At 53.5% G+C, this 26,831-nt stretch overlaps 2 protein-coding genes across 2 annotated transcripts; one reads left to right on the top strand and one right to left on the bottom strand.

Moving 5' to 3' along the window:
- Positions 1-460: 460 nt before the first annotated feature.
- Positions 461-26,763, bottom strand: IP6K3 (inositol hexakisphosphate kinase 3). The gene is made up of 6 exons (XM_057699920.1): positions 26,604-26,763; positions 15,437-15,802; positions 8,623-8,833; positions 7,335-7,510; positions 6,034-6,209; positions 461-1,617 (listed from the first exon to the last, which is right to left on the bottom strand). The coding sequence occupies exons 2-6, from the start codon at positions 15,621-15,623 to the stop codon at positions 1,198-1,200; spliced, it is 1,170 nt and encodes a 389-aa protein (XP_057555903.1). The 5' UTR covers positions 15,624-15,802; positions 26,604-26,763; the 3' UTR covers positions 461-1,197.
- On the top strand, positions 21,839-26,053 carry LOC130830892 (mitochondrial transcription rescue factor 1-like). The gene is made up of 2 exons (XM_057698197.1): positions 21,839-22,383; positions 25,921-26,053. The coding sequence occupies exons 1-2, from the start codon at positions 21,839-21,841 to the stop codon at positions 26,051-26,053; spliced, it is 678 nt and encodes a 225-aa protein (XP_057554180.1).
- Positions 26,764-26,831: the final 68 nt, after the last annotated feature.

The following is a 26,831-nucleotide window of genomic DNA, read 5'->3' as shown; positions in this document are numbered from 1 at the left end:
CAGGTCTGGTGCCTGCCTTGTGATATACACAGATATTTTATTAGCCACCATTTTTCACCCAAGTTCCTGGGAGAGTTGCAGAAAATCAGTGAAGTGTTCTTGCTGTGTATATTCTAGTCACCCATAAATTGGAACTACAGTACAGTGTAATGATCAGAATCAACAAACAGAAAGGGTAATACAGCACAGCAAATAATCACTGGTGACCTCAGCAATTTTATTAACAAATTTATTTCCCTAATTGTGTAACGTATCTCAGTGCTTGACTCGAGGGCATTGTAATAGGTTTCCACACTGCAGAAGAAGGAATTACTTAGAACCGTTTGCTCTCGGGTCTGTATTTACGCTTGTCTAGCCATCTTGTAAACATTGTGCCTGGTTTCCTGGGTCCTCCAGGCTCCTCTCTGCTTACTCCCCCACCCCCACCCCACCCCCCCAAATAAATAAATAGAAAGCGGAAAGTGTAAGTTCATGTCTTCCTTATGCGCAGTCCACCCCCAGCAGAAGCTGCATTTCATGTTCAGAATCTGGCAGAATCATCACTTCCCATAGGACCCGCCTCTCCACAGGCAAAAATGGGGAAGCCGGGGTCTTGGTTTGCCAGTGCTGTGTCTGGAATTGTCCTTGTCCCTTCAGACGCTGGGGACAAATCTGGTGAGATGGGCAGATCTGTCTCACTTCACCCTGCCCCCAAAACAGTGCCTCTGAGGGAGGTAAGAGACATTTGTTAGCTCTGTCTGCCCTGGGAGCCAGCAGCCCATGCAGGCAGAAGAACCATAAACTGGGGAACTCATTCTTCCAGGTTTCTTCAAGTAAGTTTTTGTTTGTTTGTTTTTTGTTTTTGCCTCACAGCTTGTAAGACTGCAGCATGACAACAGAAAGCATCTTTAAATGCAAATACTCCAGAATCTCACTGTAATGCTGGCCCCTAAGTCCTCTGCACCCCACCCTTTACTCCAGAAAGGCACCATTTCATCCTGATGTGCAGCCCAAGCTGAATGGCTTGAATGCACGTTGTCAGGGTACGTGAATTACCTCTAGGGCTGGTTTCCTTAGCAGCTGCTGGTATAGCCTGCCATGTATAGAGATGGCTTTTGAAAGTAGATATAATTATTACAGACACATGTCAGGGGTGCCTGGACTATCTAGCTACCAACAGGTCCCTTTGGAGAGCTATCCTCTGGGAAAATCAACGTCTCATTCTCCTTCTTGAATGTCCTGCAGGATCTGGATGAGGTTTTCCAGGCCAAAGATATAGCCTGGATCTGGTCCATCGTAGGTGGTGTGTTCATTCCAGGAGCCTTTGTAAGTTGTGTGAGCAAAGTCGATCATCCGGATGTCAACTTTGATGACATTGCTGCCATGGGGTGTCTGCGGAGTCTCCTGCCCATCATAGATGATGAGGAGAGAGCTGGAGTAGAACCGGTATGAACTCTGGCTCCTAATGACCAACAGGAGGGCCTGAAGCTGGCGCTGGAGGGGCTCTAGCAGCTCTGTCCGGAGGCGGGTCCCATCATGCAGGAACTGATAAAGCGCTTGTCTGAAGCCCTCCACTGAGAGTTTTCTTCCATAGTACTTGTCTTTGCAGAGAAAGTGTTTCTTATCGGTTTGATAAACCTAACATTAAAAAGAAGATAGAAAATGTGAAGAATTGCAAACTTAAAAAAAGATCACATCTGCTACAGTGGCAGCATCATAAGCTACCTAATATAGAAACAGACTTCTAGAGATACAGGGCAAGAAGGGCTGCAACGACTGGCAAGATGATCTTTCATCAAGCACCAGTGTAACTTTTACATTTTAAAATGCTTTCTGTGCAAGCCTTTAATAGGAGTCCAAGGTCTAAAGATCCTTCATCCTACCGAGGTGACCCTCCACCCACGAGGAAAAGGTTTGGATCTCCTTTTCTGTGAATTTCCAGTGTCAACCTCCAAACCATGATTTAAACCCTGGCTTCTGGCCCTCTTCAAATATTAGCAAACCCAAGCAAGAAAGCTTTAGTGGGAATCTGAAATCACAGCCAATGGCCTTGGAAAGCCAACTAGATTAAAATTTTCCCCAACAAAGTTTATTGAAGTCCTTTCTCTGCAGATCCTAAGGAAACTGTAATGGCTCTGGAGATAGAGTGGGGTAAATTGCTGAAGATGAAAAGACAGGCTAGATCAGGTGTGGATGGAGTTTTCAGGCAGCCAGTGCAGTTGAGGGGAGCCTGGATGAGGCAGGGAAGCTTCATAGCAGCTCTGTGGGGCTGGTGGCTCCTCTCCTTGGCGCCAGCTCCTCTCCCCTCCCCTGTCATGTCTTGGCCACCAGAAGGGAGCAGATGGAGGAGAGATGCTGATGGGGGAGGACAGTGGCAGCCACTTCCATTTCATTCAGATGGCAGAGGCAGGCCGAGGCCAAATGGAGGCTGGTGGCTGGCATGGCCAGAGGGGGACTTGGCACACCTCTGCCTGGCACAACTGGGAAGGGCTGCCCACACCTGGCCAAGACAGTTTCTCAGGTCTTCCCTGCCTTCAGATTACATGATATGTTTACAGAAAACCTGAGGTGAAAAAAATTAGAAAGATATGATAGATTTGGCATTGCCTTTGGAGGGCTGGAGATCAGCTGCTAAATTAGCCGTCCTAAACACACGACAGGCATCACTTTCTAAATAAATCAGATCAATTTCAGAAGGTTTGAGGTCCAGAGAGAGATTCCACGTACACCACAAATCATCACACTCCATTCTCTTGAGGACTGCATTCCAAGCCTTCCTAGGGACATCTGTGCCACAAAGTTATAGACTCAACTTCTAGCGTCAAGGGGTGGCAGTTTCAATTAAGGAAAGTGATAACGTTTACCGTCAAATCCATGTCTGGTTTTGCTTTGAGTAGATAGACTCGAAGAGTGAACCAGTGGACAAGTTTATTTCCTCCTGTTCTCCAGCCCCAGCCATAAGGCGCATCAGAGCAGCAGAAGTGAAGAGTGGGGTCTAAGCAATAAAAAATTAACCATTCCTTTGCTGGGCTTTGCAGGTTACGACCTTCCCTCTTTGGTAACCAGAACAGGTAGCAAGAAGCAGCAGAAAAGGCAGAGGAAGAGGAGGTAATGGCTAATAAGGGTTCAGAGATTCAGAGAGCAGACTGCCTCCCAGCACCTGAGAAGGAGAGGGTTCAGTGTCATCCTTCAAGAGAGCGAGGAACCCACGGAGCACACAGAGAAGCTTTCTCTCAGTTCTCTCCTCGCCCTGCTCACACACTGTCATCAAAGGTCTGCTTTCAACATGGGCGGGACTCACGTGGCCACATGGAAAGTTCCAGCTGCCAGACACCCTGAGTGGTTTTTTAAATTTTATTAAAGCATAGTTGATTTACAATTTTGCATGAATTTCTGCTGTGCCGCAAAGTGATGCGGTTATACATATACAAGGATGAGTCAGAAACTATCTGCACTCTGGCTGTAGAATTTATTTTAATGAACTTTTAGAAAATACAAATACATCATTCTTCAACATAATCTGCTTGCTTTTCAATACACTGTCTATCTGTCCACAAGCTCTGGTATTCCCTCATTAAAAAATGTTTTAGGCTGAGCTGCGAGTCATGAATGCACCACTGTCTTCACTTCTTCATCAGAAGTGAATCTTCGTCCTCGTAGGGCTGCTTTCAGGGGACCAAACAGGTGAAAGTCTGACGGAGCAAGATCAGGACTATAGGGAGGATGCTTTAACCCCTCAAAACGAAGTAATCCGTGACAGACTTAGGTTTCAAAAAGTTTATGTGAGATGGGTACCAAAAAAACTCACGGAAGGCCATAAACAGAAGTGTTTGGATATCTATATATAGAATTTGGACCAATACTCTAAGGAAGGTAAAATTTTCTTAAAGAGAATCATTACCAGTGACAAGACATGGGTTCATCACTATGAGCCTGGGAGTAAATAGCAGAGTATGGAACGGAAACATCTTCAATCGCTGACCAAGAAAAAGTTCAAAAGTCAACCATCAGCTGGAAAATTGATGCTTACAGTTTTCTGGGATTCTCAAGGGCCAGTACTGGAATATTATCAGGAAAAAATTCAACAATCAACAGTACTCATTACAGTGCGATGCTTATTGAAGAGCTGAATCCTAAACTTTGGATTAAACACAGAGGACTGCTACCCCTAGGGCATTATGATCTTGTGTGACGATGCACGTCCACACACTTCTGCCCACACTGTTGACACTGCAAAAACTTCGTTTTGAGGTGTTAAAGTATCCTGCCTAGAGTCCTGATCTTGCTCCGTCGGACTTTCACCTGTTTGGTCCCCTGAAAGCAGCCCTACGAGGGCAAAGATTCACTTCTGATGAAGAAGTGAAGACAGCGGTGCATTCATGACTCACAACTCAGCCTAAAACATTTTTTTTTTTTTGCTGTGCGCGGGCTTTCTTTAGTTGCCATGGGTGGGGGCTATTCTTTGTTGTGGTGCGCAGGCTCCTCATTGCCATGGTTTCTCTTGTTGCAGAGCACAGGCTCTAGGCACGTGGGCTTCAGTAGTTGCAGCACATGGGCTCAATAGTTGTGGTGCACGGGCTTAGTTGCTCCATGGCATGTGGGATCTTCCTGAAGCAGAGATCAAACCCATGTCCCCTGCATTGGCAGGCAGATTCTTAACCACTGCGCCACCTAGGAAGCCCTAAAACATTTTTAAATGAGGGAATACAACAGCTTGTTGACAGATAGACAAAGTGTATTGAAAAGCAAGCAGATTATGTTGAAAAATGATGTATTTGTCTTTTCTAAGTTAATTAAAATAAATTCTACAGCCAGAGTGAGGATAATTTTTGACTCACCCTCATATATCTTTTTCATATTCTCTTCCATTATGATTTATCATAGGCTATTGAATATAGTTCCCCATGCTATACAGTAGAACCTTATTATTTATCCATCCTATGTATAATAGTTTGTATCTGCTCATCCCAAACTCCCAATTCACCCCTCCCCCACACCCCCGCTCAGCAACCACAAGTCTGTTCTCTGTCTGTGAGTCTGTTTTTGCTTCATAGATATGTTCCTTTGTGTCATATTTTAAATTCCACACATAAGTGACACCACATGGCATTTATCTTTCTCTTTCTGACGCTTAGTATGATCATCTCTAGGTCCATCCATGTTGCTGCAAATGGCATTATTTCATTCTTTTTATGACTGAGTAGTATTCCATTGTATATATATACCACGTTTTTATCCATTCATCTGTTGATGGACATCTAGGTTGTATCCACGTCTTGGCTATTGTAAATAGTGCTCCTATGAACATAGGGATGCATGTATCTTTTTGAATTATAGGTTTGTCTGGATATATGCCCAAGAGTGGGATTGCTGGATCATATGGCAATTCTATTTTCAGTTTTTTTGAGGAACCTCCATACTCTTTTCCTTAGTGGCTACACCAATTTACATTCCCCCAAAATGGTGGGTCTTGACACCACTATCCTGAAAGGCACTCTTTAAAAAACCCAGCTGAGGACTTCCCTGGTGGCACAGTGGTTAAGAATCTGCCTGCCAGTGTGTAGGGAACACAGGTTCAAGCCCTGGTCTGGGAAGATCCCACATGCCGTGGAGCAACTAAGCTCGTGTGCCACAACTACTGAGCCTGCACTCTAGAGCCCACGAGCCACAACTACTGAGTCCGAGCACCACAACTACTGAAGCCCACATGCCTAGAGCCCATGCTCTGCAACAAGAGAAGCCACCACAATGAGACGTCCACACACCACAGTGAAGAGTAGCCCCAGCTCACCGCAACTAGAGAAAGCCCATGTGCAGTGAAGACCCATTGCAGCCAATAAATAAATAAATTAATTAATTAAACAAACAAACAAAAAACCCAGCATGTCCTAGACCAGGATATGCGTTTCCTTGGTGAAAGAGGTGCCTGGCCGCCAACTCCATTGCTCCCACAAAGTGAAGGGTCCTGCAGGGAGCAGCAGTGTCTGGATGGGTGACATCTTTGCCCCCAGTGGACCTCCAGGATGCCCAGCCCTGCAGATGTCCCCCACCCACCTGCATGCCACAGAGGCGCACGCCCAGGCAGGCCGAGGTACTCTGTGCACACTTCCTCGTGTGGCGGGCCTTCTTCTCCTCCGACGCATCGTCCCCGTGCTGCCGGGTTCCCATCTTCAGGTCTAAGATGCAGGGATGCTTGTACTGTGACACGACGTTTTCCAGCAACAAGAACCCTGGTCACGCTACATTAAGGAAAGCTTCTGGGAACATAGAGGCCACTGCCCAGCAGGAGGTAGGTAGTGGGGCCTCTGAAGCTGGCTAGAGATTCCCTCCTCCGAGCCCCATCCCTTCCCTCCCATTTCTTTCATTACAGACCAGCCTGTCATCGCTATGAAGAATTCAAAGTACTAAGTTTGCAGGCTGCTTTCATAAGTCCATTTATTTTGGGGGAGTTTATGAGGATGTGAGCTTCTTTTCCTTTTCCTTTTTTGCTCTGAGGTTGCAGTTTAAATGCAAGCATGAAATCCCTGGCAGGCCATGCCCAATTTACATTTTATGGCAGAAAATCATAAGGCTGAAACCTCGAGTCACTGAATGGGCAATACCTTTTGGGAGAAGTGGGTTGATGTTAGCTTCGGAGATGGGTTGCAGGAATATTAATTTCAGTGGAGTAATTATCCTGCAAAAGCTTCTTAGGGATGAGGGTTGCAGATGTGTCTTAATAAATACCGAGAAACCAGCCACCGGTTTGCAGGAAGGAGCCCAGCGGTGACAAAAGGGAGCATTTAAGCCTGAATTTGCTCACTGAGTGTGTGACAGCCTGGGAGGGGGTGGGGGAGCACCTCTCCTAAGGGTCCAGCCCGTGGGCACCTCCCTAAGAGAGGAGCCATGCTCCCTTCTCACCCACCAGCTCTGTGATGGCTGTGGGGAGAACGGGGAGGCATAACACGGAGGTTGGGGACAGAGACCCACCCACCCTTTGACCCCCCCTCCCCCCCGCCTCCTCCACCCAGAGTGGCAGTCATCTTTCTTAACTGGCAACAGAGACTCCAGCTCTACCCATTTTTACTGTCCAGGTGGCAGAGACACAGCCACTGGCTCGAACAGGGCCCTCTGTTCAGCTTTTCCCCAGTCCTCCTTCCCCAGCCTCTGGTTTTTCTTTTGGAGAGATTTGCTTTCTCCTAGGTCCCAGGTTGAGGGTCTTGTGCCTCCCACTCTCCCTCACATCAGTCTCTCTCTCCTTACCCACCCCTCCCTTGGCCCTGCCCCCACAGGTCTGTCTCTGTCACCCCCTTCGTTCCCCCCACCTCCCCCACAGCCCTGTGTGCAGCAGGCTGGTGGGCACTGGGCAAGGATACGGTGCCGCTTGTTTTCTGGGTACTCAGCGCACAGGCGGCTCAGGTGGGCCTGGTGGCAGCGCAGGCCCCATGGGTTAAAGCTTCTCTTCTCTGTCTGGTTCCCATTCACATCTTCCACCAGGGAGGGGACTTGGGCCTTGAGGTGGAGCTCAGACTTCAGGAGCGCGGTGGCCGGGCTGCGAGTGAGGGGAGTGCGTGACAGTCAGGGCCCCTGTGACTGGCTGGGCTCTCCTGGCTGGACCCTGATGTGGACTGTCCCTGCTACTCTCAGGATGCCCGCAGGACCTCAGAGTGCCCTGTCTGCCCCACTCAGGCCCCAGGCACCAGATCAGGCCATGCTGTAGGCATCATGGAGGTCTCTCTAAAGTCCAGAATAACTCATGGGAGCATATCACCTCCTCAGGGGGCTGAGGCGGTTGCAATTCACTTGTAAGTGATCTAGGTTATTACCTCCTGAGGCAACACAGTATAGAGGTGGCAACCCCGCCTGGCATCAGAAAGCTGGGGGTTAGGCTCTAACTGGGGCATGTCCTTATCATCTTGAGGCCTCAGATGCCAACGGGGGTGAGAATCATGGATCTTTTGTCCACCCTTTCTTGCCCTCTGCATCACGGAGATAATATGCACTGCTTCCTGACACCAAGCTAGATGGCTTAATTAGATCCACTGTGCTTCTTGGGGAAGGGAGGTACTTTCGTTGTATTAGCTCCCTTTTGTTTCCCATAAATGTTTAAAAAATCCCCAGGAATCCTTTTCATCTGAGGAAGGTCAGCTAATCAGAGACCTCTCCAAGGACCTCGGGTACCCTGAGCCACCTGCATCTCCAGGGCCGCCCTGAGCACTGTGTTGACCTCTCTCCTTGTCCCGTCTCGACCGCTGAGGAAGATGACTTCCGAGAAGCATTAGCCATACTTTTCCTTTATGTCAACTATTCTGGGGTTTCTGCTCTGCACATTTTCTCCCTCCAGAGATACCTCATAGTCTCAGTGAATCAGGTATTTAATTAAACAGATACACACCGAACGTCCGCTTTGTATAGGACTCGGCGTGTGCATCCACTCCCGAGATGAAATGCATTGAAATCCTGCCTCTAGAAGTAGCACCAAAGAAAATGCATTCCTTCTTTTGGTGACATGGGTTATTTTAGGCAGAGCCTTCACCTGAATTTCTCACTTTTTCGGCTCTGGCCCTTATGGGGAGCCATCGGCCTTGGCACAGGTGGGAGCAGTGCTGGTTCCTGCTAGGGATGCACTGCCTGGCTTCTGTCATCCTGCCAAGTGGCCCTCACCTCTCCTTGAGCGAGTGTGCCAGCTGGGTGTGCTGCCATTGGGGGAGGGGAAGGGCGCCGCCGCTGCTGGTGGTCTGCTGGAGGGTCTGCCATATCGCCACCGCCGCCATCTCCGTGGACACCTTGAAGGGCCCCCGGCTCTCCTTCAGTGGGTTGGCAACCAGGCTGAGATGGCCGCGGCTGTCTTTCCTGAGGTGCACAGTGATGGTGCCTGCAGAGGGGGCGGGGTGGAGAAACCAGATGGCATTTACCGAGGGGACGCAGTGTGATGTCCTTTTGAACTGTAGTTCAATGGCAGTGGTCAACCTCCTCCCTTTCCCAACTCCTCTCTCAAGCAAGAGCTACAGGGACTGGCCTGAACCCCTGTACCATCCCAGAATGAGCCCAGAAAATGTCACGGAGCCTGCAGAAAATGGCATTGGACTGATGTTGGCACAGCCTCCTCTTCGTCGCCTCTGCCTGCCCCTTCATGCTTGGAACAAAGCAGTCGCGCGCATTTCGTCTTTGCATTCCCGCCCCTCTGTGCGTGGGCACACTGCCCAGGCACCCTGCAGCACTCCACCAGGGCCCATCCTGGGGGCATCCAAGCTGGTCCTCTGCAAAGAGGGACCCCGTGTCTGAGTGGCATTGATGGAAGTCAGGGGCCCCTCTCATTCCTGCCCCTTGTCCTCTGCCTCCTTCATCATCCTTGCTCTCCCCTCCATGTATCTGTTTCTGAGCAGCTTCTTTCAGGAAGCCTTCCTCTAACAGCCTCCTGGTGCCCGGGTTGCTCCCTCACTCGTCCTGCCCCCATCCCTGGCTTTCACACTGACATTCGCCGTTGCCTTTGGTTACACGCACAGCACACGAAGACTGTGGACAGAACATGTTCTTTGATAGAAAACAGAAGACATGAGATTTCTCCAATGGTACCTCCTAATCACCAGTGTTTGGGTTTTGTTTGTTTGTTTGTTTTGTTTTGTTTTTTGACTGTGCCTCCAGCTTGTGGGATCTTAGTTTCCCAACCAGGGATTGAACCTGGGCCCCAGCAATGAAAGTGCCTAGTCCTAACCACTGGACTGCCAGGGAATTCCCTAACCACCGGTGTTTGTAATCCAGGCACAACATCCTGCTCCAGTCGCTGGCTGTGACAGTGAAGGATGTGAGGACACCCACAGAACATGTGCACTAGCCGGACTTCTCCTTTGGGACATCGGCCAGGTCGGGTCATTGGCTCTGGCCCCGTACATCAGTGCTCCGCAGTCACCCCATTTGGACTTCTTGCTCTGGTGGCAGGGTCCAGGCCTATCTCTGTGGGTGCCCAGCCTCACCAGAATTCTGGTGAAGATGGAAGACACTCATGGTCGTGGCCCAGGAGACGGCCACACAAATGGTTTGCGAGAACTGGATCTGTACAGAGTCCACGGTTCCCCGTCCTTCCCGCAGCTGATGCCGTGGGGACCCTCTCTTTGGTCCTTCTCCTACCAACCCGCTCTCCATCCATCCATCTCCACCCTACTGAGTGCCTGGGGGCTGACTCTGGCGTGCACCGATGGCTCCCTTGCCTGCCAGTTGGGCCAATGAAGGACGCTGGCTGGAGATGGGGGGAGGGGAGGAGAAAGGCTGGGGCCTTCAACCCACTGGTTCCCTCCCTGCTGTGGCGTGGCTCTGCCCTGGACGTGTTTCTCTGCAGCCTCCCCCTTGCCAGGCCAGCTCCATGCCCTTCAGGCCTGGGGTGGTTACAGCCTTCCAGTCCTGCTGTTCCTTGGCTGCCTCACATTCCCAGTTGTCCCCTTTCTTTTTTCTTTTTTTTGGCCAGGCCATGTGGCATGTGGGATCTTAGTTCCCCATCCAGGGATCGAACCCTTGCCCCCGTAGTGGAAGCAAGGAGTCCTAACCACTGGACCGCCAGGAAAGTCCCCGTGGTTGTTCCATTAATCCTGTGTGCACTTCTGCAAATAGTCCCTAGAAAAAGTCTCTTCCTTTAACTCCCTTGGCACGTACCGCTCATTTTCCGCCGGGACTCTGACAAACGGTAGTGTTGTCTGGGATCACGTCCTCCCAGGTGTTCATTTCCTCCCCCAGACACTTGGTCACCTTCTCAGCGTTTAAGTGGTCATTTCTGCTGAACCAGCAACCAAGGCAGCTGATTTCCCTGTGTGCGGCCCTGCCCAGCCCTCCCAGGCTGCTCAGAGCAGACACGCATTTTCAGGGCTGCTCTATAACTCAGCAAGTCGCGCTCCAGGCCCGTCTGTGCCTAGCTCAGCGGTCTCCCTGGGCCGACTGTCATCTCAGGTTCCCAGCGCCCTAATTCTGCAGCCTGAGCGTGAGCTTCCTTCGGTTCCCTCCAGGTCCTTAAAAAACTCCACTCTTCCTCAGCCCATCCCAGCCCTGGTCTCCCGTGAAGCAATCCCGACAGTAACGGTAACAGCACACTTAAACCTGGAGTTTTGTAGTTTACCTGGACAGCAGCCTGCACCCCTACACTGAGCCCACCAGGGCTGTTCTGCTCATGAGAGCAGAGGGCTGATGGCAGGTCAGGAACACAATACAGTAGTAATAACCACTGCCTCGTCTTTTACACCTACTATGTGCCGGCCTGATGTGCGTTTTGGCTGCAAGGCACTTGACTGTGGTCACTGAGGCTCAGGGAGATTGAATAACTCGCCCAAGGTCACACAGTTGGTCAGGGATGAAGGCCACACCAGCCATGAATACGGGAGACAGAATAGGTTGTCACACTGAGCCCAGGACTTTATCGGGAGACTCCGGTGTCACCACGCTGTGCTTACCCGAATGTGGATGAAGCACACACCCTCGGTGTCCCCAGTCACATTTGTTCTGGTCATTCTGTTCTGCAGGAACGAACAGAGAGGCCACGATGCTACCGCCTCGTGAGAGGGCCATCAGTGCCAAGAAGCTCAAGGACATGGTGTTACATTTCCAGCCTTGACTTCTCGGCGGGAGGGTCGCTGTGCTGGTTCCAGGGAGGAGGACTGACCTGGGAACCACCTCCAGACCCCAGAGCCCACCCTCCACGTGTGAGAAGAAGGGGAGCTTGCTGGCCTCTGTGCTTGTCCTTGCGGGGCTTGGAGCCTCCTGGCTGCCTGGGGAGGCAGAAAAGTGTGCCGGCCAGAGGCAAGACCGTTTTGGATCTCATAAAGTTCAAGTTACCATCCAGCGGCCCCTTGGCCTTTCCCACGTGTGAGGCTAAGGTGACAGGCCTGCCAGAAACCACCGTCCTGTGGAGCCCTGGGCCCAGGAGGCCTCCTGGAGGGGCAAGAAATGTGACCTTCACCCGCTTCTCCAGGCTCCAGCTCTTGTCTGATCTCATCTGTTCTGAGTGTCTAAATAGACGGAGGTGAGCAGAGGTGCAAATGACCCCAAACCAATGAAATCCGAAGTCGTGTGTATTTCTCATATTGTCAGAGCTACCCAGCCAGACTCCGTGCCTCTGCCTTCTCACTCCGTCTCCCTGTGTGCCTTGGCCGGGCTCTGTGTCTCCGTCTGTCTGTCTTCCTCCCTCACACCCCTCTCGGCTCAGCCCAGCCCTTCCCTCTGAAACCTGGGACGACAGCACACAGCGGCCTTGCAGATAATCTCAGGTGGTCTGCCCTTGACAAGAGCAGCAAGTCAGTGGAATCCAGACTCCCTGGAGGTTGGATTGTTCTTTTAGTCGAGAGCCTTGTTGGCCCCAGCCTGGCCTCCAGCTTGCCTTGGGTGTCCACGGGGACCCGGGGGCTCACGGGTTCCCAACACTCTGCTGTTGCTGCCCGGCCAGAAGAGTGGGGGCCCTAGCCCCACCTGCCTGCTCACCAGCCCCCCAAGCACCTCAATTGTGGCCAGGTCAGCTGGGCAGACAGGAGCGCTCACTGCCACGGCTGACGTGCCCAGAGCCTCTCAGCAGTTTGGACTTGGCCGAGCCGCTTCCGTGAATATTCTGTCATGTATTTATTTTTAAGCTCATGAGAACATGTATTTGCTGGCATCTGTAATATGAATCCGGCTCATCCACTAACCAACTGGACCTAGGAGTATGTCCTCACTCACCCAAAGCCGGCGGGCAGACTGGGAGGCAGAGGGACACAGCCTCAGGACACGCACGCCTGAGGAGCCCAGCAAAGGGTCCAGGGTGAGCCTCTGGCCCAGGGAGGTTGCCCTTGGGAACAACGTGCCTGCCCAGAGCGCTGACGTTATCACTGTGCGGGGGGGTGAGAAGGAAGCGTGTGGGCTCTGGGGCGTGCGGCGGCCACGACAGAAACAGCCTCCCTTTCTGGGTTGTTCGCAACAGAAAGAAAAGGGAGACTCCTGCGACAGCTCTGTGGGCGTTCAAGTGCCCCTGACCTGAGCTCACTAGCTGAGTGACCCTGGGCAAGTCACGCGCCCTCCCTCGCTGGGCCGGATGACCCCTGAGCACTGGCACCTGAGGAGCCGTCTCTTCAGTGATGGTCACTGGCAGAGCCGGCCTGGGGGGCCGAGAGCCCGCGCTGGGGAGCCAGACTTGAATCCTGGCCCCACCTCCCTGGCTGTGTGGCCCCAGGCAAGTTTGGTACCCTCCCTGTGCCTCAGTTTCCTCATCTGTGAAATGGGGATGACAGGAGTACCTTCCTCGAAGGATTGTTTTCAGGATTGAACACGTCGGTCACGGAAACGACTCCCAGCGTATTTGGCCCTGAGTGAACACCAAGGGTCGGCCCATATTACTTTTCTTATCGGGTGAATCAAGAATCCTGCGCAGCCTGAGGTCCTTCGAGGGGCCCTTTCCCATCCCAAACCTGACCTCAGCTCCCTGCCCCAGCACCTGAGGGTGTGAGGGTCCCAGTTCTGGGCCCTTTGCTAGAGTCTCCTCACACGTACGTTTCCTTGGGTGGTGCCCGGATGCCAGCACCAGGTGGATCGTGTTCTGGCAGGTGAGGGGATCAGAGTTTCTGGATCATTGAAATCTCGTGTTTGGGTGTTCTGCCAGCTCATGGGCTCTGCCTCCCCCTCGCCCTCAGCTGGGCTGCACGGTCTCACCTGAGGGATGTCCTGTGCTTCCCTGACCCGGCCCCTCCCGACTTGTTTGCAAATAGCGTCTCCTGAGTGAAGCCCCCGGCAGAGACAGATGCAGGACGTGAGGACTCCACGTAATCTATCGCGTTAGCAGGGCCCTCGGGCGGGTGGTGCCAGGCTGGGCCCAACCTGAGAGGGCAGCAGAGGAGAGGAGGCATCTGGAGAGGCGTCAGCGCCTGAGGCTCCCCGGAGTGGGGCGGCCCTGACCTCTCTGGAGGATGGTGCGTGCAGCCGAGGAACAGGGAGGGCAGCGGGACGCGGTCCTGGAGACCCATCGGCCTCTCCCCCTTCCCCACGCCGCCTGGGGTTGCCCTGGCAGCCTGTCTCAGCTCCAGAGCTGTGCGGAGCCAGTGTGAAGGGCTGCGGGCAGGTGGCCACCCCACCCGAGCTCCGGCCGCCCCTTTGCCGGCTTGAGTTCTGTCGTGAAGGGCCAGGTGTGAATTCCAGTGGGGGCTCTGACAAGATGGGCAGTGACCTACAGCGAATGGGCACCACGGGCCTGCGGCCCCAGAGGGTCCCCGGGGAGGCCTGCGCAGGCTGTACACCAGCCACCCACCCCGTCTCTCGTTTGTCTTATCCCAGACTCTCAGAGGTGCTGGCAGCTCGCGATAGAAGCAATTGCCCACAGCTCAAGGCCTGGGGCCCCTCTCAGTGGGTCTGAATCTGCAGCATGCTGAATACAGATTCCCGGGCCCTGACCATAGGGGTTCTGATTCAGAGGTCTGGAAATGGGGCCTGGGAACCTGCATTTACACACACACACACACACACACACACACACACACACACACACACACACACACACACCCCTACCAATTCTGATAAAGTGGGTTGATCCTGGATAACAGCTTGAGAAACACTCGTGGAGACAGGCCCCGTCCTTCCCAGTTATCCACATCATTGAAATGCAAGTAAGTTTTTAACTGACTTGTTTGGATGTTATCATTGCTTTCACTGCAGACACTTGGACAATGAGGGCAGAAGCTTGCAGTCACAAGGTCTAAAATCCTCTAAAGGAGGTTTTTTTTTTCTGAGTATATATCCGTTAGTGGGGCCGGCATCTGGCAGTCACGCTCTGAGCCCTGAGAACTGCTTTTACCGAAGGCTGGGTGGGAACAAAACAGCCTGCCCCGCAGATGCCAGCAGCCGCCTGGCATGCCCGTGCCCAGAGGCCCACAGATGGCAGCCCTCCCCACCCAGCCTTCTCTCCCCAGAACCCACCTTGTGCTCAGATCCAGAACACACACTGCTCCGTGCACTGTTTCCCCAGCTACACCTGGAAGGTAGCCCACACCCCGGCTTTGCCCCTGGATGAGGGTAGGAATTCTGGTTTCCCAAACGCACTGTGAACCAGCTCCTCCATAACCTGTCTTAGACCCGAGGCTCCTGCCATGCACCTGGGTCACCCGAGGAGATGACGGAGGTCTCCACCTGTCCTGTGTTTACCAACTGCAGTCATAGGACCTAGGCGTGGTACTCCCAAAGCACAGCCCAGGATGCCCCATCCGGGCGGGGTGGGGCTGGGGAACCACTTTATCCCATTCTCAATTCCTCGAAGCCTGGTGGCTTGAGCTAATTTGTAGGGATGCCAAATGGCATTACACTCCAGGTCTGAAACTGGGGCGGTGAAGGCCAGCCAGGCTGCAAAGAGAGGCAGGTCTCCATGGCAACCCTTCAACACAGTGCTCGAGGAGGTGGTGGGTGCATGTGGAGGAGCCTGGCCCTGTGTGGGGGCACCAAGAGCAGGGGTGGGGGTAGGGATGGGGACTGCCCGGACACTCACCTTTATACTGCGGAGTGAAGCGCTTCATGGCCAGTGGTAGGGACTCGTAGAACCTCTGCTCCTGGGAGATGAGGGGCTTGCACACCGTGTGCTCGTCATACTTCAGCACGCTCAGGTGCCCCCCAACCTGGTGCAGGAAGGGCTCCAGTGGCACGCCAGGGGCGTCCCCACTGTCCTGCACCACCATGCTTTAGTGTGGGGAGGGGGCGCCCCGCAAATCCACAAGAGGAAGGAGGGCCTGAGGTCAAGGTAGCAGCTTCCAGGCAAAAGGCAGGGCTGTCAGCAGTCCTCAACTTTCTCCTTCTTGGCCCTTATTGCTGTCATAGCACAGGTGCCTTCCTGGCTGAGGGCTCTTGGCGGGGGTCCCTAGAAAGCAGAGGAGGAAGGGAAAGGATGTGAGGGAGATGGTGTGCTGGGGTGGGGGCAGCACTTGAAGTCCCCAGCCACTATCCCCAGGTAGTTAAACGAGACTGTGAATAGCCGTTGATTTCTTCTGGAATAATGTTACAAGCAACTGGCAACAGTTACTGCCTCTGAGGAGCAGGGCTGAGATGGAGACTTTTCACTAAATACCATTTTGTGACTCCTAAATTTAAATATTAAAACATTCAAAAAGCAAAAACAATACCTAAAACTATAAGCTTTCAGAGTGCAGCGAGTGTGTCTGAACTTCTCATGTCCTGTTGCCCGTCTTCCTTTGGGAACTTTGATCAAGAAGAGAGCAGAGTCCCCACTGCTGGGGACTCGTCATCCTGCAGGGGCTGGAGGGGTACAGGGATGCTTCGCTGTGATATTGCATACACATCTGTTGTGCACCATCGTGGCTCCACAACATCATTGCTGTGTGACCTGGGGAAGTTACTAAACCTCTCTGGGCCTCAGTTTCCCCACTGTACGACAGGGTAATCATGATACCCACCTCATGGAGTTAGCGACAGAAGTGAGATATAAGCCCATGAAAAGGTTAGCCCAGTGCCCGGGCTCAATAAATGTGATTTATCATGATTATTTTTAGTATTATTGCCGTGGTGGTCATATTTTCCTACCAGCCCTGGGAGGGCCGGCTTTATCACTGCTACTTGCAAATGAGGAAAGCAAGGCCTCCGATGGCTTGCTGAGGACCACCTCGGCCCAGGAGCACAGGCAGAAGTGAAGCAGGGGCTCTTCGTCTGGTCCCCACCACATGTGCGCCCTTCACCCTCCCTAAGGGCGGGCCTGCCAGACCTCAGGCAAACGCTGGAACCCTGGGCGGGAAATACAGCCCCTAAAGACATCCTGACTTTGTCTCAGGACAGTGCCAAGGAGATACTGCAAAGGGAGGCTCTTGTGGCTGTATTCATTCTGTTCAAGAGGACATTCCCGCAGCGGTGCCGTCACCACAGAGTTATTAATATTCTCCTCTGCTGGACACCCGGCTGAGGATGCAACTAGGCCAGGTAGCGCTGGGCGTGATTAACCCTCTATTGACCTTCAGTCCAGACCATGGGCATGGCTGACTGGCTCCACACACAGCAGTACCTGTCAATTTCTTCAGGACTCCAGCTCAGAGAAGCTCCCGCCACCCACCTGGCTCTCTGGCATCAGGAGGCGTTGAAAGCCTCAGCCTGGTCCGTTCATTCCCCTCCATGGTGCTGCTCCAAAATTGGCTACTGTTTGGCAGGCCACAGAGTTCCCCTTTGGGAAGGAAAAGGAGGTGTCTTCTGCCTGGTGTGTGCATTTGCTTTGCCGGATGCATGGCTGAAGTGTGACTGGAGAGGCTGGGGTGCTGGGGCGAGGCCTTAGGGAGAAGAGGACTGGGGCCTGATGGCGAGGGGCTCTCCCCAGCCCTGCTCTGAGACCACCCAGAGGTGACCCCTACTTGGGCTCTGCCCCCAGGAGCTGAGGAAAGAAGTTGGGAGGCATCTACATGTGAGGAAAATCGGGGACTCAGACCAGGGATAAGTTGATAACTTCGGTCTGGTTATCAGATAAGACATCACAGTTCCTTGGCAAACTCCATCTTCCTTGCGAACTTGGCTGAGGCAGGAAAGAGGAAGGAAGAGAAAAACCAAGGCGGCGCAACACCTCTCCTCTTGCTGGGTTCGCTTGCGTGTTGGCCTTTGCCAGCTGACCTATCCCCAGGTCAGGGAGGCAGAGGCACTTCTGGTACACAGAGGGACAGCCAGGTTGTAAAGTTCATTTATAGCCACTCCTGGAAGGATCCAAGGCCCCATCCCCCACACTGTCTCTCCGGGGCCTGGCACTAACCAGTCCAGCTCTGCTGATGCATCCGGACAGTGTCCCAGGCAGGCCCTCATGCTGCTGTGCTGGGCATTTATCGCCCTTCTTTCACCACACCTGCTGTCCCCCGGAGGAACTCTAAGGACATGGATGTCACCTCCCAGTGGTGGCACGGGGAGGAAATAATAGCAATAAATGGTAACAAACACACAGCCAGGCAGTGTTCCAGGAGTTTTACATAGATGAACCCATGTGAGCCTCGCAACTACCCTATGAGGTAATCGGTGGTATCAGCCCCATTTTATAGATGAGGAAATTGAGGCGCAGAGAGGTTAAGTAACTTGCCTGTGTGCACCCAGCTACTAGAGCAAGAAGAGGGATTTGAACCCAGGCATAGTAGCCCAGAGCACGCTTACCTGCCACGCTGCAGAGGGGCTGGGGCTGCTGTTTCTCTACTTTGAGAGTCAGGAAATTGAGCTGCAAGGAGGCTGGGACTTGGCCAAAGTCACCAGCAAGTCACTGGCTGTGCGGGGACAGGGACTCAGGTTTTCTTTTCCCCAGGCCTGGCTTCTCCTACCCTGGACTACCCTCCCCTCCTCCTGATGACAGTGAGTGCCTGTGCTAGTGGTGGCTGGGGTGCATACTGCTGCAGAAACCATCAGGAGGGGTCAGGTGAGGCCCCCCTGGAGCTGGGTCTTGGTATTGACTTACTTGGGGCTTTCCACCTGGGGGGTGTCAGCCAGGCCCAAGAGGCACTGTCATTCCCAGCATCTCCCCCTCCCATCCCTGCCACCCCCAGGGTCAGATGGTCTCAGGAGCCCTGGCCAAACCTTCTCAGGGAGGCCGGATCAGCCAGAAGACCCCGGGCCTCCGAGATGACCCACACAGAGCAACGCAAACTCTCCTACCCCAGACTTGGTGTGGAAGGGTTGGCAGTGGTGGGGTGCTGGCTGGGTAATGTCTGTACTTTTTAAACAGCTGGACTTGAAGCTGGGGAAACTGAGGCCCTTCCACACAAGAGTCATCTTAGGATGCAGTTTAGGGGATGTCTGAGGGTCCTCTGGCTCCTGAGCCATGCGGCCTGAGGTTCTTGGAAGGGGCAGAGGGAGGATGGATGGGCAGTGGCTTCAGCCCCCAGGGCACCTGCCTGAGCCAGGCAGGTGGATTTTGCTGCTGCTCGGGGAGGCACTGTGCGGCTTCCCCTTGGCACTGATGCTGACCTTGGATTCTCAAGGAAGCCGAGGTTTCCTGTCTGTTACTGTGGGATTGAGCTAGAGAAGGCCTCCATTCGTCCCATCCATCCTGCCAAGTCCCAAATGAATATTTCATGTTGACAGACCTTTCTCAGCTCAGACCTGCCTTTTGCCACACGCAGACACTTCTTTCATTAGCGCAAGTCCTGGCCTTTAAGCAGTGCCTCTGGGCCCCGTTCTGTTTCCTGAGAGCACTGGGCAAGGAGTAAGGTGCCCAGGTCTGTTCCGGGTGTCCCCACCTGCTTGCTGAGGCCCCTGGGATGAAGCGGGTAACTGCCTGAGCCTCGGTTCACCGCCCACTGCCACAGCCTTGTCAGGACACTCCGATGACAGAATGTACAGCCCTCCTTTGTGGAGTCCTCTTCCCAAGCGTCTCTACCACTCGAGCTTTGTCACTGCGTGGGCTGTTCTCAGGACCAACTCCTGTGACTCAGCTTGGGTGCTGGGAAGGCAGGTGAGGCACTTGCTGGAGACAGGACCTCACGCCTCCTCTGACACACTGAAGGGCTCCCTTTAGTGCTTTGAGGGGAGACAAATGTCCCTCTCTCCAGCCCACACCTCCCCCTGCAGACCCACAGCCCAGGCCTCTTGCCCAGTATCCTTCCCTAGTGCTCCTTGGGGATGGAGAAGCAGCAGTATGGATGAAGCAGAGAGGGAGGATGGGAGGGAGGGAGGACGAGATGCTCCCAGCCAGAGGACCTCAGCCTAATGCCCCCTCCCCTGGGAAGAGTGGACAAATGGCCCCAGATCCCTGTGTCCTCCTGCCCTGTCACTGGGTCATGTCCTGAATGAAGTGACTCTGGGCTGCACTCCAGGAGACTCAAGGGCTAATTTCTCTGATGGGGCCCGGCCATCGAGCTGGGTGTTAAATGAGGCCCTGGACCATCTGTGTCAGAGCAGCCCTATGGAGCCTGAGTGACAGCCAGCCTGCGCTGGATTGCAAGACACTCCCTGGTTTGAAAGGAGGGTCATGGACAGCAGGGCCCGCAGTTGTATTTGGCTCCCAGTGTGGGGACGGCTCCCAGTGTGGGGACGGATGACAGTACCAATGATGCCAGGCACAGTGACAGATGCCACCCATCAAGCTGAGGTGGATGAGGGCATTGTGGCTCATCACCACCAGTCAGCACATTTTAGTGCCTCTTCCTGAGAGCCTTTCTGTATATATAACCTCTCCCCACAGGCTAAACCGGAGTTCATTAAAAATTACAGAAGATGCACCTTTTTTAGAACTCGCCTCTCTCATTTTAGGGAAGGTGGCAGGCGAAACCACAAATCAAACTTGTAAGGGTTCAACTTGGACTGAATGAGTCATGAATTCTGCCTTATCAGAGGCTGTCAGCTCCATACGTCTGGAAACTAGTTGGTTGACTGGTTGTTGTCAAGACTGTTCATAAATGTTCTGGTTTTTCCTAAGGGAACATGGTATGATTGTACTTCCCTTGCCCTTTGAAGGTACGTTGGCCAAAGCGTGATTTGCTTTGGCTGACATTACATAGATGGGAGTGACATCTGCCACTTGCGGTGGGAGCTTTTAGAGTAAGTCGTTCCCTGCATTCTCTTTCCCTGGCCAGGGTGATTTTGGAAGCACAGTCACTTCCTGAGTGATTATGCATGACAGAGAAAGAAATCTGGGCTATATTAGGCACTGAGGTTTGGGGGGTGTTTTGTTATGCAGCACAACCTAGTCCTTCCTGACTAATGCACCAACTCACAGCCAGATATCCAGTATGGAGCAACCTCAGGTACTCAACTATTTCATTGCACAAATATATCCTCTATGATCATAGCCATTCCTATGAAGCATCTACTGTGGATCACTGGCCTTACAATGCCCATATCTGTTTCTCAGAATAATTTTCAGATGGAGACACGTGGAAGAGCTTTCCCTGGGTCTGGAGCTAGTGAGCACTGGTGCTGGGACTCGACCACCGTGAGTCTGTCTCTGAAGCCAATGCCTGTTCTGCCCCTACCATGTGGTCGTCCTTGTAAGGGAGGGGCAGGCACTCTGACTCCCTCTGGGAGTCCTGAGCCCTAAGTGGGGGCCAGGGTCCCGTCTGAGGCCCTCTCTATGCCGTGTGCCTCAGCTGCCCACATGAGGAACGGGAGACTTGCCCTTGGCTGGGAGGCAGGAGCATCACCCTGGAGGGCAAGGTTCCACGAGGTGCGGGGCAGTGTGGATTCACAGTGCCCTGGATGGAGGGCTCCCACCCGTGGCCCACTCAGACCCTGAGCCAAAGCCACAGCACCACCACCAGCATTCATCCGCAGACTAGAAAAGTAATACCCATGGGGCTTGATCATTTCTCAAATGTATCTAAATGCTTTGGTGTTTACCACAATACAAATTCAGTTAAAGGCATTACTGAGGAAGGGGCGGGGCAAGGGCAGGGCGGGGCCTGGAGGCCTGCAGTCCGCGAGGCCGCGGGAGGGAGGAGGGTCGCTGCGCCCCTGCCCTGGGCCCCTGCCCCCTTCTGTTGCTTCACCTCGAGCGTGGGAAATACGGCACTGCGAGCTCATCTCCCCCGCCCGCGCTCCTGCCAAGTCTCCCAGTGAGTCTCTCGCGCCCTGCCCAGGCCGGGCCAGCTCGTGGTCCCCGGGGGCTCCTGCTGGCTGCAGACGCAGACCGCGAGCTCGAGGACGCTGGTGTCCAGTTTCCCTTGACCTTGAGGACCCGGGAAGGTGCGCAGCCCAATGGGGTAGGGAGGGAGCAAGGGGAACATGACCTTGTCTCAGCACTTCCTCAGCCTCTGAGGTCTCCAAGAGAAGAGAAGATTTTTAGTTGCAATTGACCCAAAAGCAGTTAGATGAGGTTCTCCATGTGGAGTGGTTAACAGGCTCAGGAACGTGGAGGGATTCCAGATGTCCCGCAGGTCGAGGACAGTGTTGCCTCTGCATTCCATTCTTACAGCCTTCGGCCGTGCACACCATGGCTATGACTACTGTCAGATTGCCCAGCAGTGTTTTAAGAAAGCCAGATGCCTGGATTGGACTCTGCAGAGTGCTACAAGGGACACCTTCACATAAACGCTGCGCTTCCTGGAATCGATACTTACATTTGTCTAGTACCAAGTTAAATATATCAAATTATAAAACACTTTTCCATAACATTTTCTCACTGAGACTCCCAGGGCTTTTAACATCTCCAGAATATATTTTCCCATTTTCCATAAGACTCAAAAGCAATATAATCTCTAAAAAATCCACTAAAAAGACTCTGCAAAAAGTAGAAGATGAAGGGGACTCTGATGAAGAGAGTGACCATAATGAGATGAGTGAGCAGGAAGAGGAGCCTGAGGACGGCCCCAGTGTGGGCAAAGACTACAGAGACCTGGACAGAGCAGTGCAGTCTTTCCGGTATGATGTTGTTCTGAAGACGGGCCTAGATATCGGAAGAAACAAAGTGGAAGATGCATTCTACAAAGGTGAACTCAGAGTGAACGCAGAAAAATTATGGAAGAAAAGCAGAACAGAGTACAGCCAAATAAATGGATTGTGTTTCAGCAATAAACTTTTCTCGCGGTAGGGAAGAGGCCAGGTTAAAAAGAGGGCATTTTTATTAAAATAAAGTCCCCCTGCCATCAAAATAAATAAATAAATTTTAAAAAAGGCATTATTGAGTTTCTGGTAGTTTTTATCATTTTCTCAATCAACAGATACTAAAAGTCTAATGAGTATCACAGGGGGACTCCTAGGGAACAAATTATGTTGAAAAATGAGTCCCAGTTGAAAAGGTTAGAAGAGATAGTGCTGTCAGCTGAGACGGGGGTAGAATGAAGGTGTCCGGGAAGGGGTCTGATATGGAAGAGATGGAGGCCTGTTTGGGGGCGTGTGTGTGCAGGGAGCAATAGGGAAAGGCAAGGACAGGCAGCGAGACGGGACTAGAGGGAGAGCTGAGTTGGGAGGCTGAGGTGGATGTTCCTGGGGGCCTGGGCACGGAGTGCATGCAGGGGAGGTCGGGCCATGTGGACTGGAGGTGCCTGTCTGGCCCCCTGATCAGTCTAGGCAGGAGGGGATTGCCTGAGATCGCCAAGGCGTGGAAGCCTTTGGAACTGCATCCCAGTAAATCCGAGGTGGAGTGGTGCGATCTGGAGAGGAGGTAATTAAGAAACAGCTTGTAGCAAAAGAAGGCTGCAAAATAAAATGTGTTGGGCTGCAGACTCAGAAGCAGCATGGTTTATGGCCTGCCCTCTCGCCTCTGAAGCTCTAAGGTACATTTCGCAGGCCGCTCAGAGCCAGAGGTTTGGTACAAGTACCATTCAATGTCTCTGTGATGCCCAAGGGAGCATTTTTTAATCTATTAGAGATGAGAGGACCTGAAAACCATTTAAAACTGCTTAGGTCGTAATGGGCAGGAGAATTTTGGAGTTTCTCACATAGCAGAGGGTTGTGTATCATATGGGGCCATCCAGGCCAGGAAGGCACAAGATTACTTTCTGGGGGGAAAAAACGGAGTTTTACAATTCATCCTATAAATGACTCAAGGGTTGTGGGGTGGTGAGCCCCTCCGTCTTTGTGGTCCCAGCCCGGTGAGATCAATACCGAATGCAGGGGAACTTCACACATCACCTTCTCAGCCGTGGCTGAAAGATGCAGCTCTGGAGAGCATCTGTTTCCCGGGGAAGGCTTGATTTCCAGAATCACAGAGCAATACTTCATATTCCTGACTTATTTCCAAGCCGATGTTATCCTTTGAGGGAAGATTTTTCCCCCCTCTCCTTTTCTCTTAACATTTAAAATCTTCCAATGTTCCTCCAGCCTGAGGACCAAATGCGATTTTAATACAGCGATTATTAGTTTAGAAGCCCTTCAGCCCCTGACAAATGTCCTTAGCAGCAGCAGTAGCGATGTTCTGAGCTTGCTGTCAGGGCGGGAGATGCATGGGGCAAAGATGACTCAGAAGCTGAGGGCCCTGGAAGGGCTGCTCGAGGGGAGGGCTTCTCCCTTTCCAACCCTGACAGAGCCAGACCTCATGATGGCACCTTGAGACCTCAGGCCACTCTGGGCGTGGCTGGGAACCACTCCAACAGCCCCTCCCAGGCAGGCTTGGCTCCTGGGGACCTCTCCCCCTGGCAGCTGTGCCCAGGGTCTTGGATACTGCAAAACATCCAGACCTGCACACTTCCCAGCCTCTGATACCCTTCCCCACACCTTCCTCTAAGTCACAGGACCAGCCACCTGCCTTCTGAGCCAGAGATAGACGGTCTTCCCAGTGGTTAGTACGGCATCTTTAGGACTCGAAGAAGAAACAGCTTTTTAAGGTCAAAACGCAATAGTGGGGTGGAGAAGCGTGCGTGTGTGCCTGTGTGCGTGTGCGTGTGCGAGAGTGTGTGGTCACCGCAGGCCACAGAGCTGAGCTGGCCAAGTCTGAAGGGCTAGGCTTTGCCCAGCAGAGGGCAGCAGCAGATGGGCCAGAATCACCCAGAGAGGAGGCCCTCGGGCCAGCAAGTACCTTGGCCCAGAGACCAGGAGCCGCTTTCCGCAACAGCCCTGGGTTTGCCAGGCCTCCCCCAGAGAGTCTGCCGGGTGGCTGAAGGGCCCCTGCCTTTCCCAGACGGCTGTTTTTAAAGAGCTTGGACGTTACCATCAAGTTTACCCCCACGTTCCCTTCTCCTCTTGCCACCTACCTGCTTTTTCTAGTTTGTCTGGTGTGTGTGTGCGCGCGAGGCGCGGGGTGGGGGGGGGGGAGCTTCCTGACTTGGGTGAGGCACGTTCTGAGGAGTGGGGTGCCTGGCTCGCTTCATAGGGGAGGGACCCCAAAACCGAAGATGCGGGCTTGCTGTGGAGGCAGGACGAGGACGCTGGAGGGTCCGTCTGAGCAGAGCGGAAGTGGCCTTCAGCATCTACAACCCACTAGCTCCTCCCCCGGGGGGTGGGCGGACCACACGCCCCCTTCGTGGGCCCGCTGGGCCGCCTGCCACCACCAGCTCCCTGAACAAGCGGTGCCTGATGCTCATAAAGGTGATTGCTGTTGCCTTGCGGCCGCTGATAAACAGAATAGCAACCACATGGGAAGGCTTTCTTTAGGTGCTCTGCCAGGACCAGGAGAAAGCAGGGGCAGGCTGCTGGCCGTGGGTGGGCTCAGCCCGGCCTGCCGCCTCCAGGATGCTCTGGGACAGAGCACCGGGAGGGCCCCGAGGACCACAGCCCCTTTGCAGGAGAGGCGTTTCTTAGATGCCTGCTAAGAAGCCGGCTTTGTGGGAGCACGATGGGGCGATGGGGCGAGGGTGCCGGGAAACAGCACAGAGGGGCTGAGGGAACCTGATTCTGCCTAGACTCCCGGTCCCTTCCTCTCCAGGCCTCAGTTTCCCTCTCTGTACTGGGAGCTGCTGACCCAGCGCCGTTCTTACCCTCCCATGGGACGACTAGCCTTTCAATTTAGCAAGTCATTGTGGGGGGATGGGGGAGGGGAGGGGGGAATGGGGGAGGGGGATGGGGGAGGGGGCGGCGGAGATACTACAGGATTGAAAGGGACTCAGAAGACACAGTGACCTGATCCCCCCTGATTGGCTCCTGTTCTAAACAAAGCATTAAAAACCATGTAGGGGCAACTGGGGAAGTTGAAATGTGGCCTGGGTGCGGCCGTCCTTGGAGAGCCGATGATTTTGTCAGTGGGATAAGGCGTTGGGGTTCCGTAAGGACCTGTACCGAGGTACTCTGAGGGGAGTGCTGTGGTGTCCATACATTACTTCAAAATACTTTAGCTTTAGAGAATCCAATGAAGCAAATATGGCAAAACTCAAACAACGGTGTAAATCCAGACGCAGGTTATGCACATTTCATCGTGTCATGCCCTCTATTTTTTCCGGTAGGTTTAATGTTTTTCACAGTAAAAGGCTAAGAAATAAACCAGTAGATTTTAAAAACTGTAAAGCCCAGGTCTTGCCATGTAGGATCTGAATCTCTGGGGAGGGCCCCCCAGGGATGCTTCTAAGGCCTACCATGGCAGGCTCAAGTTCAAGTCTCAGTTTCACTGGGGGGGGGGCCCCTAAAGACTCTGCCACTGTCCAGGGCAGTGGGGGCCCCTGGTGGTGGCGCATCTCTGATGACCATGGTCCACCTCCCCCCGCCCCCCCGGCTCCCGGGGGTGCCCGCCCCCAGGCACCAGCTGCGGCCCGTAGGTGCTGACGTCATCCAGCCCTAGGGCCCCTCCCAGGGGGAAGGGTGGGGCTGCTGGGACAAGACATGCCGTTCCCAGGGCCCCTGCTGCCCAGTTCTCCTGGGACAGCTGCCTTTGTGAAGGGTTAAACCAGCGTGGGGCGGGAAGGTTGGCTCCCATCCCTGCACCTGCCCCCACAGCTTCCCCTGCAGTCCCGGCTCGCCCCGCCACCCTGCCGTCCCACCTACATGTGGGAGCCAAGGTTCCAGACTCCAGGACATCCCAGGAAGGGGAGGGTAGGAATGACTCTAGGGGGAGGGGGAGAGAGATGGGAGAGGAGCAAATGACAGAATTTCTATGTTGCTGAACTGTGCCAGCACCCACCTCCCCGCTGCCCTAGCACACAAACACACGGACACACTGGCACCTCCACAGAGTGGACCCCCTAGTCAAGGGATCCCGGATGGAGATGAGGCCCATCCCCTCAGACCCTCGTGGCATCAACAGGCCCTGTGGCCACAAGACCCTCTCTCCGCTCGCTCAGGCACCATGGAGACCCTCTGTGCCCATCCCTATCCCCCGAGGCAGCACTCACCAGAGCCGCACTCCTTGTGGGACCGTGGGAATGTGTGGAAGGGGGCTCCAGTGGAAAGCAGTCTTCTCTTTCAGTGCCCACCGTCTGCAGTGTTGGGCAAAGGCCCTTCCCAGCGTCCCAGTGTGGAGACGTCACCATCCACTATAGCACTGCTGGAGAGGTCTGCCCAGACTCAGATCTGTCCCGAGGGCTGGGCTGCAGGGCCCTGGGGAGAGGAGGTCACCTGAC

The sequence above is a fragment of the Hippopotamus amphibius genome, chromosome 11 (genome assembly GCF_030028045.1).
Source record: "Hippopotamus amphibius kiboko isolate mHipAmp2 chromosome 11, mHipAmp2.hap2, whole genome shotgun sequence".
In the NCBI taxonomy this organism is placed as follows: Eukaryota; Metazoa; Chordata; class Mammalia; order Artiodactyla; family Hippopotamidae; genus Hippopotamus; species Hippopotamus amphibius.
This window is presented reverse-complemented; position numbering and strand designations above follow the sequence as displayed.